The sequence below is a fragment of the Motacilla alba genome, chromosome 13 (genome assembly GCF_015832195.1).
Source record: "Motacilla alba alba isolate MOTALB_02 chromosome 13, Motacilla_alba_V1.0_pri, whole genome shotgun sequence".
Lineage (NCBI taxonomy): Eukaryota > Metazoa > Chordata > Aves > Passeriformes > Motacillidae > Motacilla > Motacilla alba.
In genome coordinates this window covers 18,218,381-18,237,694 of record NC_052028.1, presented here as the reverse complement: position 1 = coordinate 18,237,694, position 19,314 = coordinate 18,218,381, and the positions used below count along the sequence as shown (strand labels likewise).

Here is a 19,314-nt window from a genome sequence, read left to right as displayed (position 1 = left end):
CTCTGCAGTGTCTGCTTACTAGTTTCCCATACAACAGTTCTGAACTGTTAAAATAGTACATAATTTTTCTTTTATACTTTCTGAGGAAAAGAACTATACAGTCAACTGTCTCAGTGGACACACTATGCCTGTGCCTGCTGATGCTGTGTTTTTAATAATCCCATCCTGTGCAAATAGATAAAACACAGGCACATATGGAAATGAAGAATGGAACAGCAGCATGTAAGACAAGTTCCAAACGTGCAGCCTTCCAAGCCGACAGTCGGTAACTCTCCCACAAAACCTTCTACAACTTCCCAGAAACTATTCCCTGACTGTGTTCAGCTCAAAGATGACAGTGGGGGAAAAATGCCCAGTACTCACCACTACGTGGACGACTCTTCCTCAGCCGGTAACAGTCCAGACAGACGCCAAAACCACACTTCCGACAAACCCAATGAATATTGAAGAGTGTTGTCTCACATACATCACACATCTCCCTCACACCACGTACTGCTCGCTTCCATGCCACCTTCTCTATAGAGAGAAGCCATACTATGAATTATTGCTTTGACATTTTGCATTTCTCCCTCCTAATCTGAGAGTATCACAGCAACCTTGATTAATTCATAGCAACATGACCTGAAGGCAGAGTATAGAAACACATACTTTTTACATTCATAGCCCCATTCTTTGAGTTGCTAGTCCAGTGACACTATTAGAATTCCCATTTCTAAGAATAGGTAAGGTCAGGTATCAAAATGCACACTACAAGGAAATGCAGCACCTTACAGTTTTCTGTAATAACTGAATTTAATGGAGCACTAATGGAACTTATAGCAAAATCACAAATCTTCTGCTAGCTTTATGAACAAGTGATAGCAATATATAAAACCATAAAGAATGTGTATTTAGTTTTACTAATCAGATCTCTGTCAACTATTCAGATTCTAAACCAACATATTTGCCAAGGAAGGGGTTCTCCAAATGGCTGCCCTTGTACATTCCAGAAACTAACATGAAAATATTAGACAGCCAGTTATCTCCACATGATAAGCTAAACTGGCTACCTTTTCTTTTTTTTTTCTTTTTTTTTTTTTTTTTATTTCCCTAAACACTTTTCCCCTGAAATGGAAAGCGGGCAACTAGATGATCAGCTAAGTCCTTGCAGGCTGAATGAAGGTACTGCTCCCTCCCTAGAAAACCCTGAGCCCTGGAGCATAAAAGGATAGGAAAACATCAGAAAATCTCTTCATTAAAGCATAGCTGATCAGTGTGGTAGGTGCTTGGGCTTATTTCTATTTTCTTAGGAGCATGAGCCAGCTGATTTCTGCATTTAGTTATTGAAAAAATAATTTAATGTCTGAGAAAGTTACCATTAGCTTCCTTGGTGGTAATGTTGCATTGATCAAAGAGAAAATCTCAGATTCTGGTCCTTCAGTTACACCTCCCACCCAAGAGTGAGTATAGCCTCTCTTTGGAAGAGCAGGAGAAGCATTTCAACAAGAAAATGTAAGACATTTTCAATTCTATTCCACTGTATTGTGCATGCATTATACAGAAAGGATGGGAAAAAACCATGACAAAAGCCCAACATACGATGTGGCTCCACCATCATCATTGCCTCCTTCTCTGACATAACAAGCTGGCAGAACTGGTCTCCAACATTGGCCAGGATATATTTGGAAGTTTCCAGATCAATCCCCTCTGCAGGGGAGGAAGAAGGAATCCATAGGCTCATAGCATCAGGGTCACTTTGTTGTGGGTTCAAGAAACCTTCTACTCGTAGTATACCTTTCCGGGTAAATACCAGCCTGCAAGAAATAGGATGGAGTAATTGAGAAACTGCTCAACCACCTTTAATTAACTTACAATGACATCTATATCAGAACATAAACCCAGAAAGGTGGGAAAAAGACTTCAGCTAGAGTGCTATATTCTACAGACAGTACACTTATTATGCAAATCCCAGTAACACAGAGAATAAGGCATACGAAGCTGTAGCTACAACATCCATCAGAACGAATCCCAAGGTCCTAGTAAACATTGGCGGGAAATTCCACCAAAAAGAAATTGCTACAGTTTGCTAAATTCCACTTCTCTATCTCATTAATAGAAAGAGATGACAAAATTCAATTTGACCTGCTACATGATGCTGCTTGCAAAATTCTGAATGGCTGTCATTCTCAATTTTAATTCATGAGAAAGTTTTTCCCAACTTTTGAGAAAACAGTATTTCAGTTCTGGCTAGAGCTGCCGACACTTGGCAACTCTTCCAACAGCTCACATGACGATATATGCAAAGATCCTTGTCGCACTGGTCTCCACACAGATGAATCACTACTGTTTTACCAATAGCTGTTAACCTTCCTTTTACCTTGTGTGGTAAAAGGTGTAAAAACGTATGACAGAACCCTAAGCATCTCCTGTCAATATCAAAGATAACTTCATTTTTAAACAGAAACCATCTTTAACCTCAAGCTAGATTAATTTTTAACTAATTTAGGAAAAGAAGCAGCATGCTTACTGGATGGGTGACACATACTAAAAATTCAGCTCGTCCTTTACATGCCAGAAAGTCAACTAACTACTTTCGGAAAAAGATGCGTAGCGCTTGCTAGAATAGACAGTTAAGGAAGACGAAGAGAAGCACAACAGGTCAAAGAAGTGTAAGACATGTATGTAACACAGAGGGAACACAGACAGCGTTACACTCCTAAAAATTAGTCCTGAACTCAACAGAATATGGTCGAACATTAGCCTCATGCTGGCAATGTTTAGTTACTTGTTGAGTGGATTAAAATTTTACCTTTGTTTTGAATGCCTTATGAAGGAGGGAGAGTTATTGTACACAAATTACCGCCCAGAAGTAAAATTCTACCCAATAAAGCAAATTCAGTTTCCTGAGGCTGTACCCAGAGGCTCATTTAGTATCTTACAGCTTTATCTTTGAAAACCAGCTCTTTCTGGCTCCGTGAGAGAATTCCCGTCAGGTGATGCAGGGAAATGCAAGACACTCAAAACGTTCATTATTGTACCCAAGCATAGTTAATAAGTAAAACATAATTACTTAGTGCTTGGACATGGCCTAAGCTCTGCACACAGACTACATATGAAGAAAGGAAGAATTTGAGCACCTCCGGAAATGGAAGAAGCGACATGCCACAGTTGAGTCATCCTGCTCTTGCTCCTTAAATTTGCGGTACCGCTCCAGACGGCACTCCCGACACTTGTGCAGATGCGGAGCTACATTGATGCAAGAGCCATCCTGGAGAAAAGGCTCACCTGACTGCTTCAGCTTCCTCACCTTACTCATATCTTTCAGCACAGACTGGCCAACTGGGTGAGGCAAAGTAGAAGTAAAAATCTATTAGTTAACTGCAACAGCAACAGGATACTGGCTCCAACAATCATCTTTTCAGAGATCTGTATGTTCATACCCATGTAAAACCAGTAAGTCTGTTCAAGCCTATAGCATACCATACTTCTGTCCTGACACACAGGCTTAAACATTTATCGAAGTGAACACCAAATTCACATACAAGAAGCATTAAGCTTCAGCCTTGTAAGCATCCTGTGTGCTGCCTACTGAATACGAATGAGGTCTATGACTGTGGTTAGTTTACGCAGTTCATTACACAGGAGATAACCCAGTATCCCACCTCCTTGCGCTTCCAAAACATCATCTGCATTCAAGTCATCACCTTTTAGAGGAGCTGTGCGGGGCCGGCCCTTTGGGGCTTGCTTCCCCTTTCCTTTACCCAGCAGTAATTCTGCATTGTGCTCCACATTGGGGCCTAGCTTCGCCATCAAATGGTCTGGGATACCCTTCATACAAGCCTTAGCCTGCAACTGGTCTTCAGAGTCACTCAAATCTGACAGATCACTATTTGTACTGGAGTCAGAGTCCTGTTTGGACATTAAGCTCCGCTCATCTAGCGAGAACCTTTTCACAGCTTCAAAAGGGGCTCTCTTCTCCTGTGGAAACTCTGCCTGTGAAGAGAAAAGGGTAGGTGGATGTCTGCCAAACACATTAGAAAAAGTTTTCAGAAGAGGATTGTCCTGCTGCCCAGGCCCAACAGCTGGTTTTTCTTCTGTTGGACTGGAGGACAGTGTGGGCATCTCGATAGGCTGTGTCAGGTTGCTGCTCGGTGAGCTGGAACGGCCATTCCCTACAGTGGAAGGGCTTTGAACACCAGCAGCAGCTGTTGAACCAGAAGCACTAGAGATCATCTTTGAGGAGTCAGTTGTTATAAACAAGGTCTTCTTCTTAGCTAAGGAGTCTGTACAGGTGAGTGATTCTGGCCAGCCAGAAGTGGCCTTATGACCCACAGGTGTTGACGGAGCACAAACCCCCGTCTGAGATGAAGATGCAAAGCCACTGAAAGGACTGAGTTCTGCTTTCTCAGCAAATGCCAGGAAAGGGTTCGAGGGTTCCTCTCGTGATAGCTTTGGGGGCTGTAAAAATAGGTTTTCATGGCTATCAGAGGGACGAGTATTCAACAGACTTCTTGAAAAGGCTGGAGTAAGGGTAGGCATAGATTCCACCGGCAGCTTCCGCTCTACAGAACTACCAGACTGGGCTCCTGGCTTACTGTCCACTGAAAGAATTTTACCTTTACAAGTCCCAGCACCCACACTCTCTGTACACTGCTTGAATGAGTCTCGACTAGAGACATCTTCAGTCAAGCTCTCTGAAATGACCGTGAAATAGTTACTGGAAGGAAGATTCTGGGACATGCACTGAAAAAACAAGTTCTTGGATGCATCAGAATCTTTCTGAGCCTCTTGTCCAGTACCACAGCCAAAAGGAAATCCAGAAGGTTTGCTTTCTGGAGCCATCACTCCATTTGACTGGCTCCTTCCAGCCCCAAATACCAAGGACTGGGAAGCACTTGGGAGAGAGACTCCAAATCCAGGAGAAGCCAAAAGTGAATTTCGGGAATTCTGAAACAAAATTAGTAAGCATTAGTCTATTATAAGATTGTTACTTGAAACAAGACTACTTTAGTTTAATCTCGTAGCACTATTAGCATTCTCCTTACCCATCAGGAATAAAAATTCCCAGCAGACTTACAATTACTTCTTTAAAGATTCCTACTCACAAGCTATTGAAATTGAAGACACATAGAGAAAACTAATACTTAATGTCTTACCACACTTTAGAACAAAGGTGAGGCACCAGACAGGTAAACTAATTCATAGAAAAGCAAGTTAGTAAAACTGCTGATCTGAATTCAAATCAACAAAAACAAACTGTTTTTGAACACCCTCCAATCTTTCACACTGCCTCAAGAGCATTCTGATAAGCTTCATCTACTTAAGTAGCACCCCTGAAATAAGTACCTTAGTTTGCAAGTTAACTAAACAAAGCAAGCCCCTAGCGGTTAGCAGACAAACTATTCCTGGTCCCCACAACCCACATCCGCTGACAGGTAGATAGATGCCTAAGACGTGGAGCCTTTCAGGGAACAACCCAATAGAGGTTAAACACAAAAGACTTAATTTTTATGACCATTAAATACAGGTAAGTTTTGTGAATGGCAGATTTCTACTAGAACCGTAACTGTGATATGGAATATTCACTTGTTCTCTTCTCAATTGGTACTTGTTCAGATTTTCCAATTCTGACAGTCCTACTGTAACTGATTATATACTGTGACAAATTCCTCATAGAATCATTTAGATCAGCTCTACTCCTTTTCTTTGAGTTTCCACTCAGAAATCTATTCATCATTAACACAATTTTATTTCAAGGTCATGTTAATACAACCAGAGACTCTGTGCAACACATCCTACTGGTCACTAGTGTCCCTGCACACCTACTCTACTGCATACTGATGTTTAGCTTGTTCCTCATTACCAATCTACAGCTGTAATAACTTTAATAACCTATTAACAGTTCTTCTAGATATTAGAATTTTAGATACTTCTCTTTAGAGATAAAAATAATTTTAGAAAACTGTGTTGTAATAGTTTTTAAAAGAATGTGAATTTGAATGGAAACCAAGGTTGTGAAGTCATCTCAAGGACCCAGTCACACTATGATATAGTAGACAGTCTGCAACAGTAACATATGTGAACTATCTACAACACTCTTACTGATTTATGTCAGGTTCCCTCCCACAAAAAAAAAAAAAAAAAAAAATCGTTTAAAATGGACTGATGGTCTGCCTGCCAACTCTGAAGCCGACTTAATAATGTTTTAAAAAAGTGATGTGGAGTTGGAGAGAGGAAAAGAAGGAGAGGTGGTACCAAAATTTCTCAATACAATTACACAATCTGTAGTTGCTCCCAACTCTGAATTTATTTATTGGGGGGGGTGGAGAATAGAAGAATTCATGTTACATTATATTACGCTCATTATGCAACACTCCTGTTTTCCACAATTCTATTTCTCCTTTACACCTTCCCATCCAGGAATCTTTATCCCAAGGTAAATATCTAACCTTTCCACCCATTCCATCATCTAATACAAATGACAGGGATGATAACAATACCTTCAACTTCCTGGCAATCACACTGGACTCTCTTAACATATCTCCCATTTTCTTCACTTTCTTTATACAGCAGATGGGGAGATTCTTTATTTTTGTTGTACTTAACTGAGTTGGGTTTCATTTTTGTTTTGTTTTAACAAACTTTCATTTGATTTATTTTAGAAGTCTTCTATTTTTCCACTCTTTTCCATGTAAACAAAGGCATAACTAAAAGGCCTTCAAGTTGCTTCCAGACTGACTTCTCATCTCAAATATTTTAATTATTTATTTGTTTTTAGTCCTAGATAGTATCCAATCCAACTGGCTCATTTTTCTACTATATAGGTAACACAGCTCTAACACACAAGACAGGCATCTTATAAAGGTCCCCTAAGCACAGGCTCATTGTTTTTCTGGTTTTGAGATTTTTTTTCTTTAAGTAACTTGAATGTTCAATTCAGTGTACATGTGCATGCAGATTTGTTTATATAAAGGCAAGAGATTTTAAGAAGGCTATCTTCTGTATGACACAACAAAACTAAATAAGTGCAGTGCTTAGTGTTATTCTAAAGCTGCATTTCTCAGATTAGGGCTGAATAAGCACAAGAGTGCTGCAGTTTTCTCTTACTACTCCTTCACCAATTATCTCAATTTTCTTTTGAGTCATTTCTCAGGTCAGATAACAGGTTTTCTTTGGGAGGAGATGGACTCATGAGAGAAAAAGCAGTTTTTTCAGTTCCGTGGACACACATTTTAACAGGAGTATGTTGCAGAACATCTGTCGCAAACATGCAACTCTTTCTAGAACAAGTGGGATCATGAGCTACTCACCTCTCCCTGGGCTTGCGATCGGACTGTTTTCAGTTTCTCCTGTCCAGTAACAGCTGGCAAGCTGGTATCGGAGATTCTCACAGTTGTTGGTGTCAAAGCAGTTGTAGTAACTGCAGTTGCAGAAGTCACGGTGCCTTGGCCAATCTGTTCCAGTGATTTTCCTGCCTCTTTACACCCAGACCCAACTAGTAACGGCTGTCCAGCCACAGAAGAAAATGGAGTGAAGGGCAATGGTGCGTCACCACCAACTGGCTCGTCTTGGACTACTAGTGTTCGGCCATTCTCTTTGGTGTAAGTAGCAAAACGAATATTGCGATTAATCTGAGGAATAAATGAAGGCAACTGCTTGGCCCTTGGATCCAGTCCTGTTTCACTACCGGAGACTCCTTTCCAGGGACCTCTGCTTGCCTCACCTCCATCACTACCATTGCTATCTGCCTCACCCCTCTCCTTTAGCTTCTTTGTTGCAGGATCACAACCAGGATCTGATACATTTTTCCTCCTCCTTCCATCCTTTCCCTCCAGGCTTTCCTTCTTCTTTTTCCCTTTAGATGATGATTTAGCTGCTTTTAGGCCGCCTCCCTATAACAGGCAAAACCATGCAATCACTAAACAGAACAGTCCAGATACCCATTCAAAGAACTTTCTTCTGTTAGAACAGAATATATTACACTGCTCTGAAGTTTAGGAATACTTTATCACAAATTGAGACATCTAATGAGAGATGATATGTGAGCACAGAACACAAGCATTAAGCGCAGTCCTGTCGTTTTTGCACTGGAGTAAGATCTGCACAAGTAATTTTTTAGCTGAGCTACCTTGCTGTAGCATGAACCACATCCTGGCAAATTTTGAGAAATATGCAATACTCCAACAAAGCTCTTCGTAATGTATGAATACCACCTGCACACTAATTTTTGCTCCAAGCATCAACCCTATGATTCTTTTGAAGGGCATGCTTTCTGTCCACTACACAAAGCCTACAATACTTAACTACAGGAGATAGCTTGCCCTTTAGCCTAGGGTAAAAATTCAGGTTCAAACATCATGGAACATCTCAACCGAGGCAGTAAAATGCCACAAACATATAAGCCTGCTTACAAGGCACAGCAGCCAGATGGCAATTTTTAGAAATGCCTTAAAAGGTCTGTGAAGCAGCACAGAGTGATCCTATTAGAAAACGGCAGCAACACTACACCTTAAAATGGAGTACAACCACCATCGCTACTGATCACCCCTCCAAGATCCATGCTAAATTTAGTAAACAGGCCTGAACAAAAAGAGAAGATTGCTTAAAGAAAGCTATGACCATCAAAATGGTAAACAAAATTGTCCTGTTCAAACTCAAAAGAGGAGAATTACTAAAATTATCCAAAGTCCACAGTCAACACGGTATCATTTTTTAGTCCTTTCCAGATTTTACTTATTTCACATCAAACATATTACAAAGTTGCACACTGGATATACAAGACCTGAATGAACTGCTGTACTACCTCGCCTGAAGAAGTGTTATCCATCACCACGTGAATCAGTCGAGGATCCACCGACTTTATCTCACCACTCTAATTTTTAGACAGATTGATAATGAGGAAGTAGGAGAAAGAAAAACAGAGGTTAATTTTTAATTCAAAGTATATAGTATCAACATAAGAGACTTAAACACACTGTTACTGCGCAGGCTCTCTCCCATTTACCTTTTCTTACTATCTCATTTCCTTAGTAATACTACAGCCTTCTAGTTTACCTTCTATCCTTTTGCTCCTTCTCTATTTCAAAAACTTTCAGATTTGATTCCTATCACTGTTTCCTTGTATATTTGTTCTATTGAGCATCTCTAAAGGTATTCATTGCATTAAACCTAGCTCTTGAATTTCATTTAACATTGTTACGTGCATGTTCACTCCACTAGATGTAGAAAGGACTACTGGAAGAAGCATATCAGTTTAGCCTAAGTATCCTCATCAGTGTCTCCCCAAAAGAAGCAACGAATATCCAATCTCTGTAACTGTTCTTGGAGGTGCCTTTCTATTTCTCAGTAAGTACACAGGAAACTCTGCTTCCTAGCATGTATCTGCTGAACGCACATAACTCCACAATTTCTACGCCTCTCCAAAGCCCTATGCTGATTTACCATACAAAGTATACTTTTTTTCCCTGTGTGCCAGCAATAGCAGTAGTCAGAGTGCAGGATTACTGCTCATTCAGTCCATTCCATCTACACATGGAAGAGGCTACAGGGGCAGTGGGCGCAAGACACAGGATGGGATCTGAAAACCAAGATGCGTGCTGCTGCTACACAGCACCATGGACCCGCTCCCAGTTGTTCCAGAAAAAGGAAGGTATCAGGAGCAGGCCACTGGCAAGACTGAGCTACCTATCAGACTGCGCAGAAGCACATAATAAAAACCAGTAACTAGCAGTGCAGATTCTCTGTGCTGTACACAGGTTTACTGATAGGAACAGGGGAGCAGGGCAAAAGTAAATAGTCTGAACTAAAATACATAAATCAAATTTATTTCTACTAAGGCTTCATCTGCTTTGCTTCAAATTGTTTCAAATAATTGTTTCAAACCACTTTTACAGTCTGTCAGATGGAAACCAAGAGAAGGCATAAGAAAACCACAATGTAAGGGACCCAGAAGGTAGCTTTCTATGCATCAGCATGCTTTCCCTTCTGGAGAGTAATTTCCAATATTTTTTCTTACAGCACTCATTTCCAATGAAACTCTTATAGTTTTGGGTTTTTTGGTTTTTTTTAATAGAAGTGGTTGGTGTAACATCATTTATTCTAGAAAGTCATCCTAACAGGAAAAAAAACCCTGTGAATCGCAACACAAATAATTACTCATCTTTTAAAGCAAAAAACAACCCAAAATAACAAGTTTTGGCAAAGCTGTCATTCTCCACATATAGATATTGAGGAATGGTATTTTAGGAACACCAAAGCAGCACTTCATATTTTTACCTCAGTCACAGACACCTCCATAAGACGAGTTATTGGGTCTTGGTGGCTCACAACACCACAGAGCCAGCTATTTTCATCCTCTGGTTGATAAACTTTAACTCGCTGGCCTTGGACACTGTAAGGACCTGGAAAGGAAGGACTTTGATGACATTTTCCAAACAAGCTTTGTGTCATACAATAAAATGGTTCTGTGCACTTAACTAGGGCTTGAAGTGTCATCTTCCAGGTGGAAAGAAATTAAAACACCAGGGCTTCTGCTGCAAATCCTGTGTAAGCAGGCATTTTATCTTAAAAGTCAGTAGATCCTCATTGCTGTAACTTATGAATACAGTTTACACAGAAAAAAACCCAAACGTGAAAGACCAAAATTAACTCACTCCTTTGACAAAATCAAGCTACATGGGGGCTCTTTGCCCAATTCTTTTGCTTTCTAACCTACAGGTTAGTAATTATGCACCATCAATCCAGTGAACAGTCCCAGTATTCTGACTTAGTCCAGATCAAATCCCAGAAGAAAAGCTATGTGTTTCAGAGTAAAAACATGAATTTGGATATCCAACATCTCTAAATCAACCAGTCTTAGTTCTTTCAAACAGATAACAGATCATCGACAGAAAGGTTTCCTCTCACCCTGCCCTTGCTCTCCAGATCAGCGCGCTGAGCTTTCCTCCCACCTTAAGTCTAGACAAAATAAAACCTCTGATTATCTTGGATCATCAAAATCTACACGATGCAACAACCTGTATGTGACACAGCCAGAATCAGACACTTTAGAATAGAAGGCTTTAAACTGGACAATTCTTAAGCTATTTGCTCATCAAAGAAGTATTGTCCTCAGAATTTCTATGAATACACATTTTATTTGACCAAAAGGCACCAAATTCTGATCAAGAACTACATCCTCCTTCAAATGTAAGACAGTGGTCTGCCTGTAGGGTGGCTCCCTGGCACATGAACTCTGGATAGAAATTATTTTAGTACTTGACCAAGATGACCCAAATCTGACAACCATAGCCACAATCTGGCTTAACCCTAATACACAATCCAGACAACAGATATTAACTCTATGCTGACCAGCCACATCCACACATATATTCAACTTAAACAACTGATGTATTAATTATCAAAATGTCAAAATTTGAATTGCCATTACAAGGAAAGTTTCTGAGGATCAGCAGCTACAATGGAACTTCACTTTTAAGTTCCCACAGTTACAGAACAGAACCATAGAAAAGGACCAACACTTTAAAAATTCAAAACTAAAACTTAAAATAGGCAAGTTGTAATACACAGACATTGTCCTACTTTAACTACACTTTACGTGACCATTCCCAGTAGGTATTTCTGGTTGTATCTAAGCAACTGCTTCCTTGTATCTGTGATAAAATAATGTTACTTTGTAAAGGACTTGCAAAATACAGAAAATCAACCTCCAAATGAAACAGATACTATTACTATCCCTCTTCACAAATTCCAACATAGCCTTACAGCGGTTGCACAACAAAGCAGCTCTGAGAAAGAAAACACACCTCACCTCTACTAAATATCTCCTGAAGCTTCTGGTCGCTGATCAGCGCATTGACAGATTCTCTTAGGGAGGGCTGCTCCTGTAGAATCTGATTTTGGCTCTCTGTTCCCATCTGCCAAAAACAAACAGTTTTAACAAAGTCTTCTTGGATAATAGAAACATTAGCTTTTACAAAACGGCTCTTCTTGGACTGCCGTCAGATTGACAAAAAAGAAAAAAAATAAAATTAGGAAAAATATTACTGAGCATGCCAGGAGGAATAAAGGAATTAACTATGCAAAAACTGTATATATAAAATGTGCATTCATAGAAATTCTGAGGACAAAACTTCCACTGTAATTAACAGCTACAAAATGACAGCTAGCTCTCCAATTGAACAATGTAGAGAGTGTCAGTACTTTTCAAATGCAAATGGAGGTCAGTGTAAGGACCTGGAAATTCAGAGAAACAAATACAAATATGTGACAGAGCAGTGAAAGGAGAAAGATGGGTATGTTGTTGAAACAGTAAATAAAACCCCAAAACTAATCTGACAAGCACAGCACAAGGCTAAATTTACATTTCAACTGAACATAGTTCAAATACCTGAAATAAACGTAATCCACTGGCATCAGACAGGAAACGTAAATGTCTGTCCAGAAGAAACTCCACTGGGACCACAGAGCCTAACCCCAGCTTATCTACTAGAGGAGTAAAGGTCTGTGATGAACAACAAAAAAAAGAAGTTACCAAAATGACTGAGCACACATACAGGCCAACAACAGTTGATTTCATACTACTCAGGGTTTTAAAAAATTAAAAATTTTTATTTCTCAACTTGTACTGCCCAGTGCTTGAGTTTTAATGTAAAATACTAGTCATTATGTCCAAGCCAGTAATTCTTGCATTACAAGCAGGAATTACAGACAACTGGATCCACTTTTTCAGTAGATCTTAAAGAATAAATGAAAACACCTGTGGTGGTGTTTGGTTTTTCACAGGTAAGCACCTTCTGATGCTCAGGTTTAAATAAAAAGCTTTGGTTAGGGTTAAAAAAAAGCTTTGGTTAATAGCTCAAACTATCTAAGATATTTCAGATACAGCCTCATGAAAGGAGTGGTTTTATTCTTCTACAGAAGTTAGCTGTAAGGAATTTATACACTTATTATCAAATGAGAGCATTTTTGGCTAGTGTTTTGTGAAAAGCTAAAGTTCATAGCAAGTGTATTATTGATGTTCACGATGCAGAGCAAATCACTAAAAACACCTAGTGAATTCAGAAACCTTGTAAAAGTAGAATCAGATAACCGTATAACATAACTTGCTGATGGAAGAGGAAGTTGCCAACCAGAGTCTTTGAAATGTGTTACTTGTCTCATGCTCACACTTACATGATTTTAACACAAGTATTCATGACATTTTCCCCTTAACAGCTCTCATCAAGTTTGTTTACATTCCATTCTCCCATACACAACAGAATAAATATAAAAATGTAGTTACTCAGTTTATGCAAAACTATCTCCTGAAAGCAAACGGGATTATAAAAAAGAGACAATGAAGAATGAAAACACATTCATAAGTGATATATCTTAAACAACAACAAAAAAAATAAACAAAACCCACCATCCCCCACACTCCTGAAACATACCATTCCCTTTGTAATGCTAAGTAGTTGGTTTCCCATTGCAAGTATATACTCTGGTGCTTTGACTAACTCCAGTCTGCATTCCCATGCAGTTATCTGAGTAGGCCCGTAGTACCTAGAGAAAGCTTCAATGCTCACACGGCTGTCCAGAGTACAGAGGATGGAAACATTTTTTCAGCAAGCCTACAGATAAAGCTTGAGTTGTAGTAGAAATAGTCTGGAATTATTACACAGTCAGCATGCAGACTATGGTAACACCCCCAAATCACTCAGATTTTGGCCAATTTGGAAATCAACTGAAAGACGCTGATCCCGTGTAAAAGCAGTTTCCCAGATGAAACTAACTGGAGTTCATTCTTGGAGACAAGCTGGAAATACACCGAAAGGAAAACTTCACCTATGGAAAAAACACTCTCTACAGCGTCACTGCTGTAAAGGCCTGGTCTTCTTCTGCCTTAAGCCAAGCGCAATAAAAGAAATCCTCAGAGAAAGATGCAGTGATGAACTTACTGCTTTGAGTCTGAATGCCCATTTAAAACACTAAATTCAAATTCTACCAAGGCACATGATCCTTGACAGGAAAAAATGTTTCAATGTATCCATGTACAAAATGCATTAAAAAGCAGAGAGTAGGATCCCAAGCAGTCCAAGGCCCGTGGGAGGACAAAAGAAACAAAAGAAAGGGCAAATAATAAAAATTAAACAGCATAAAAATGAGGGGAGGATTCCCACATATAATGATCTTTCCTCTTCAGAAGTCACTAAGAGAAGAAATATATAAGGAATGCTCTTGATTATATACTACTCATCAAGATGTTTGCAGAATGGGTATATTCAGATTTGCTAGCTAAAATAAACTGGCTTTGTTTTTAAGTGTCATGACATGTAACTGCCATGTAAATAGCAATAGGGTTAACCACATCAAGAAACATGAGAAAATTTTGCATGTCATGTTAGTTAATGCTGACAACAAAACAGAAATACATTTTTTAGATTAGGAGTGGCCAATTTATGGTTCATATATCAGGCACAGCATGCATTCTCTTCCTGAAGATTGCCTTCTGGTATACCTATTTGATTGATGCAACAGCCTTTACCATACAGAGCTCTGGAAAGTCCTTTGAAAGACCAAAAGGCTTATTCTCACACTTCAGAAAAGCCTGACATACACAAGGTTTTAAAATAGGGAAAAACAATCTTTTCAGATATATAACACATTTCTTCAAGGACTAACTTTAAATAGTAAATATCACTTTTCTGTACAGCATGTCATAACAATTTCTGGGGTAGGAACTGGAAGCATACTGCCTCTCCAATGCCTTTCCAAAGGCACTATTAAGTACCAGTTAAGGAACTTGTATTAGTAAAAGTCCATGCCTCAAGCAATTTTTGAACCCGCAAAATGGTGCCCTGTACAATATCCAAGCCTTAAGCTTCACAGTGGAGCTGATGAAAATCTCTGAGGATCTAAGGGCTTCTGGTCAAATACTCACCAGCGCAGGCCACTGTGCCTGCGAGATTCTAGTCCCCTGGAGCATAACTGGATCATTTCGAGGTGCCCAAACCAATGATCCTTCCAGCAGCAGCACTATAACTTCTTCAGCATGGACTTTCACCCATGCATGTTGTTTCCAGTTACAGCCATCGAATTCCACAAAGATCTGATTAAAAAAAAAAAAATCATCGCTTTTAGACACTTAATAGAAAATAAGATTCCTACAATCCTCATGGAAAACGAGACTGCAATTTTAGTAAGAAAAATCAGGGTAAGTATTGCAATGTTATTACTGAGAATACATCTACATAGCTATGGGAATCAAATTAACAATCATTAACCTATGAAAAATTATTTAACCCCAAACATACATCACTGGCTCCAAATGCTGTGTTTTCCTATACAAAATCAAAGACATGAAAATTGTTCATCCCAAAATACAGATGATGACCCAATGCACAATGCAAGCCTCTTCCACAGCAGGGTTTTTTAGAGAATCTCAACACTCTTACTTGGCACTTCAACTGACAGTCTGTATCAGCATGGTTAACTGACATTCACAGAACTAAACGCTTCAGCCTGCAAGGTTTGCGCTTGCAAAACCCATTCCAAATCAGAAGCTTTGTCTTGTCTTGTACATTATTAAACTCCCTGAACAAATGCAAATATTTTGGATGGCATGAGATTACCCAGAATTACCTACTTGCTAGCTTTTTAATAACCTTATTTACAAGTGTAACAATATAAACCACACTACACACACTACAAATCTAAATCACTATTCTGAGATATCATACTCTTTTTTTTCTTATCACGAAGGACAACTGTTAAAATAATTTGAAATTACATGGCAAGAATGCTAAGGTTACAAATCTCACTCCATCTCCTAACAACTGGAGCTATTATGTGTTAGAAAAGTCACATTCCAATCTCTCATCTACAGAACTTACACACTTGCCAAATGTAATGAAACATGTCAGATGAACAGCAAAAAATTACTTATCAGTTAAGGAACACCTTAAGCTGGATATTGATACAGGGTTTTGTAAGCATTACAAGATCACTGGAAAGTAACAAGGCTAACCAGAGACAAACAACTCTCTGCTTTACCAATACACCGTATTGAGTATCAGAGACCACTTAACTCCTCTACCCCACTCCTCCCCCCAAGATTCAAAAGTTCAAACCCCAAGGGAAGAATATGAAGTAACTCTCTTGATGAATTCTTAAATTCCATTATTGCTTAAGCTGCCCAGCCGAGAAACAGTGTCAGACCTTCCAAGATATCCTTCCACCAATTAAACAATTATCAGCAATATACTGAAAACTAGACTGAACATCTTTCCATTTTCAGTGGGTCTATAGCTTTCTTACTATTATATTTGTGCTACTTTGCCAGTAGTCCCTACTCAAAACACTATGTGTCCCAGACCTCCTAACTTTTATGGTATTGTAGAGCTTGCCTATCCATTAAAACAATCATGTCTCATACTTTCATTCCACATAAGAAAAGCAGTACTGTCCTTCATGTGACACATTGAGTTATTTTGCCATTAGTATGCACTTTTACAACATTAGGAAAAAGTACCATGTACTTTTACAATATTAGGAACAGACTGATATAAAGCTCAACAGGTCTTTAATGATCCTGCTCTAGTAAACATTTTGAGAAAGAGGGTAATACCTGTTTCCATTTAGAAGAGGCAAAGCTGTTTTCTAATAGCAGCATAATTTTTCCTCAGGATTTCTTCTAGATGCTCTGAATAGGGGACAACAACTATGACTGACCTTCGTATGTATTTTCTTGTGGACTAACAACAATTAGGTTACTCCCCATTATATCAAAGTGAGAATGTCTAAGAGCTACTCTCTGTAACCAAAATTTTACAAGGGAAAAAAAACCCCAAAAATCTTTCAGAGGCTTTACTCTACCAGAAAAAAAAAAACCCAACAACAAAACCCATATTTTTAAGTTTTATACTTCTTGTCTATTCCCAAGATTTCTGCCCTAGAAAGGTGCAGATATTCAACTGCACTTTTGTACTTCTATAAGCCCAACATGAGACTACACGCTAGCAATTGATACCATCCTTAGAGGATACTATGAGAAAGGACAGACTTACGTAGACCAAAGAGTAGAAAATAAATTTTTCCTAGCCTTTATCACACCTAGTCCACATTGTTACCTTAGAAGAGTATTTCCTAAACAGTGGCTGACCGCTTGGTGCCTGCCAACTCATCACTTCTGACAGAATTACTTTAAAGAGAACTCTTTTCCAATAGTATATCATTGCCATTGTGACAGCAGCATTCATTATGCATGGAAGAGTCCACAAAAACACTGAATGTTCCACATTACTCTAAATTCTGCCTCCACTATTTTACACAGTTCACATTTTACAGTTCTTGCATAGATTTTTGAGAATACACTGTTTTAGAGACAGCTACACCCCTGAAACAGTATTAAGTGGAAGGGTACTGATGAAAGGAGCTGGGGAGAGAACGGCAGTGCTGAATGAAGGTAATGAATTCACACACCAAAGAAAATGCAAGACTACTGATGACACACCCGTCCAATGCAGTCTGCTACAAGAGCAGCTCTTCAGCTGGATCTTAGCCCTGACACACTTTCACAACTCAGATAGTCTCAAACACCTGACACATTTCCCTTTTGAAGAGACCCTTTCTGCGTGGTTTTTTCCTTTCTCCTCCTTCAACAAGTTAGGCAGCAGCTAGAGTATACAACCGCAGCTCTCAACTGGAGACACAGCGTGCCAGGCCTGCCAGGTTTGCAGAGCCAAACCTAGGACACTGCTTTCTGCTGACAGCTGTAGGTGCAGTTCTAGAACAAGGACAAGAAAGCAGTATCACTAGAGGATGGATGTCAAGGAAACAGCTCAAAGTTGGAACTCTGCAAACAACCCCAAAGAACTTATGGTAACTACTAATTTTTTTAAAACTGATCATAAAGAGAACTAAAACTCTTCACAAACACAGAACCTCATTCCTACTACCATGGGACACTAAATCAGACACAGCCCTCCAAAGCACTTAAAGCAAGTGCCTGCAGAACTGACACATGCAGAGACACTCCACCAATACATTTCAAGAGCTCTTCTCAGGATCTCCACCCAAGCATTTCACTGAGCTATACTAGAAATAAACCAGACAAATGCTAAAGAGTGCTTAAATACATTACATGAAGCCCAAATTCCTACAACTAAAAACAAAACCTGAGAAAAAAACAAATGGATGAGCCTCACTCAAAAGTCAGCCCTCAATATATATTTTCATATACAATTCACGCTGATCGAGAATATTTAATATCTTCCCGACAGAAAAACAAAACAAAACAACCCCAAAAACCCCAAAACAACGTTTTGAGCTTATATGCCTACATATCCATCAGCACCAGAAATGTCCCAAACGTATTTGTTTCACACGTATGTTACTTCCAACCACCGCACCGGCGGTACCGGACCCCTCACATATCTGCCCGGTCGCTCCGCCGTTGCGCTCGTCGCAGGCTGGACCCGCCGCTTCCAGCCCCGGAGCGTGTCCGGCGGGCCCGGCGCTGCAGGAGGGCTCGGGCCGCCGGCACAGTTCGGCCGCGGCACCCCGCCCGCCTCCAGCCTAGCCCGGCCCGTCCGCGGCCCTCGCGGGAGGCTCGACCCGCGGCCCCCCCCCACGGTACTGTGCGCCCACTTCCGCCCCGGGCCTCACCGCCAGGTCCTGGGGCACCGCTCCGCTCATGGCCCTCACGGTGCCGCTCCGCCAGGCCCGTGCGGGCAGCGCAGGCCCCGGCTCCGACCCCGCCGTCTCGCCTTCGCCCGGCCCCGCCGCCAGCAGCAGCAGAAGGCGCTTTCCCACGGGAGAGGCCGCCGCGTCCGCCATCCCCGCCGGGCAGAGCCGCCGTCGTCGCCCGAGCGCTCCGGCCGCAGCCGCCGCCCGAGGCACCGAGAGGCTCCTGCCCCGCGCTGGGCCCGAGCGCCGCCCGCCGCCGTCCCGGCGTGCACTGCGCGATCGATCCCGGCCCCACAAGGCCCCGCGCGGGACGGGCGGGACCCGGGCGGAGCAAGAAGGCAGGTCGGCGGGCGTGGGCCTTGCCAGGGCGGAGTCGCTCACGACCGCCAAGCTCAAAACCAGGAATTATCGCAGAAATGAAGGAGTTTTAACCTAAATTTTGATGTAAACACACAGAAGAACCAGTGCCCGGGTCTCAGGCTGTATCCCACAGATAGCATGAGGAACTGCTGCCGGCCCCAGAGGACCGGCAGCAGCGCACAGAGCAGGGTGCTTCACTTTCCAGTGAGGCAGATCTTGGAAAGCAGGTGCATTTAGGAAATAATTAAAATACAAAATCAGTAGGTGAATGAATGCAGCTGTCATGATTAGCTAATAAATCTGAACAGT

The 19,314-nt window shown here is 40.7% G+C and overlaps 1 protein-coding gene across 1 annotated transcript in view; it reads right to left on the bottom strand.

The window, feature by feature from the left end:
- The window catches only part of KDM3B (lysine demethylase 3B), a 46,425-nt gene extending 27,492 nt beyond the window's left edge, over positions 1-18,933 (bottom strand). Inside the window, exons 1-11 of the mRNA XM_038150655.1 lie at positions 18,625-18,933; positions 14,900-15,067; positions 12,368-12,481; positions 11,789-11,894; positions 10,255-10,379; positions 8,783-8,851; positions 7,290-7,871; positions 3,684-4,926; positions 3,117-3,318; positions 1,579-1,793; positions 364-516 (exon numbers count right to left, since the gene is read on the bottom strand). Of these exons, the coding sequence (XP_038006583.1) occupies positions 364-516; positions 1,579-1,793; positions 3,117-3,318; positions 3,684-4,926; positions 7,290-7,871; positions 8,783-8,851; positions 10,255-10,379; positions 11,789-11,894; positions 12,368-12,481; positions 14,900-15,067; positions 18,625-18,795 (3,148 nt within the window). The 5' untranslated portion in view covers positions 18,796-18,933. The remainder of the gene's footprint in view (positions 1-363; positions 517-1,578; positions 1,794-3,116; positions 3,319-3,683; positions 4,927-7,289; positions 7,872-8,782; positions 8,852-10,254; positions 10,380-11,788; positions 11,895-12,367; positions 12,482-14,899; positions 15,068-18,624) is intronic.
- Positions 18,934-19,314: the final 381 nt, after the last annotated feature.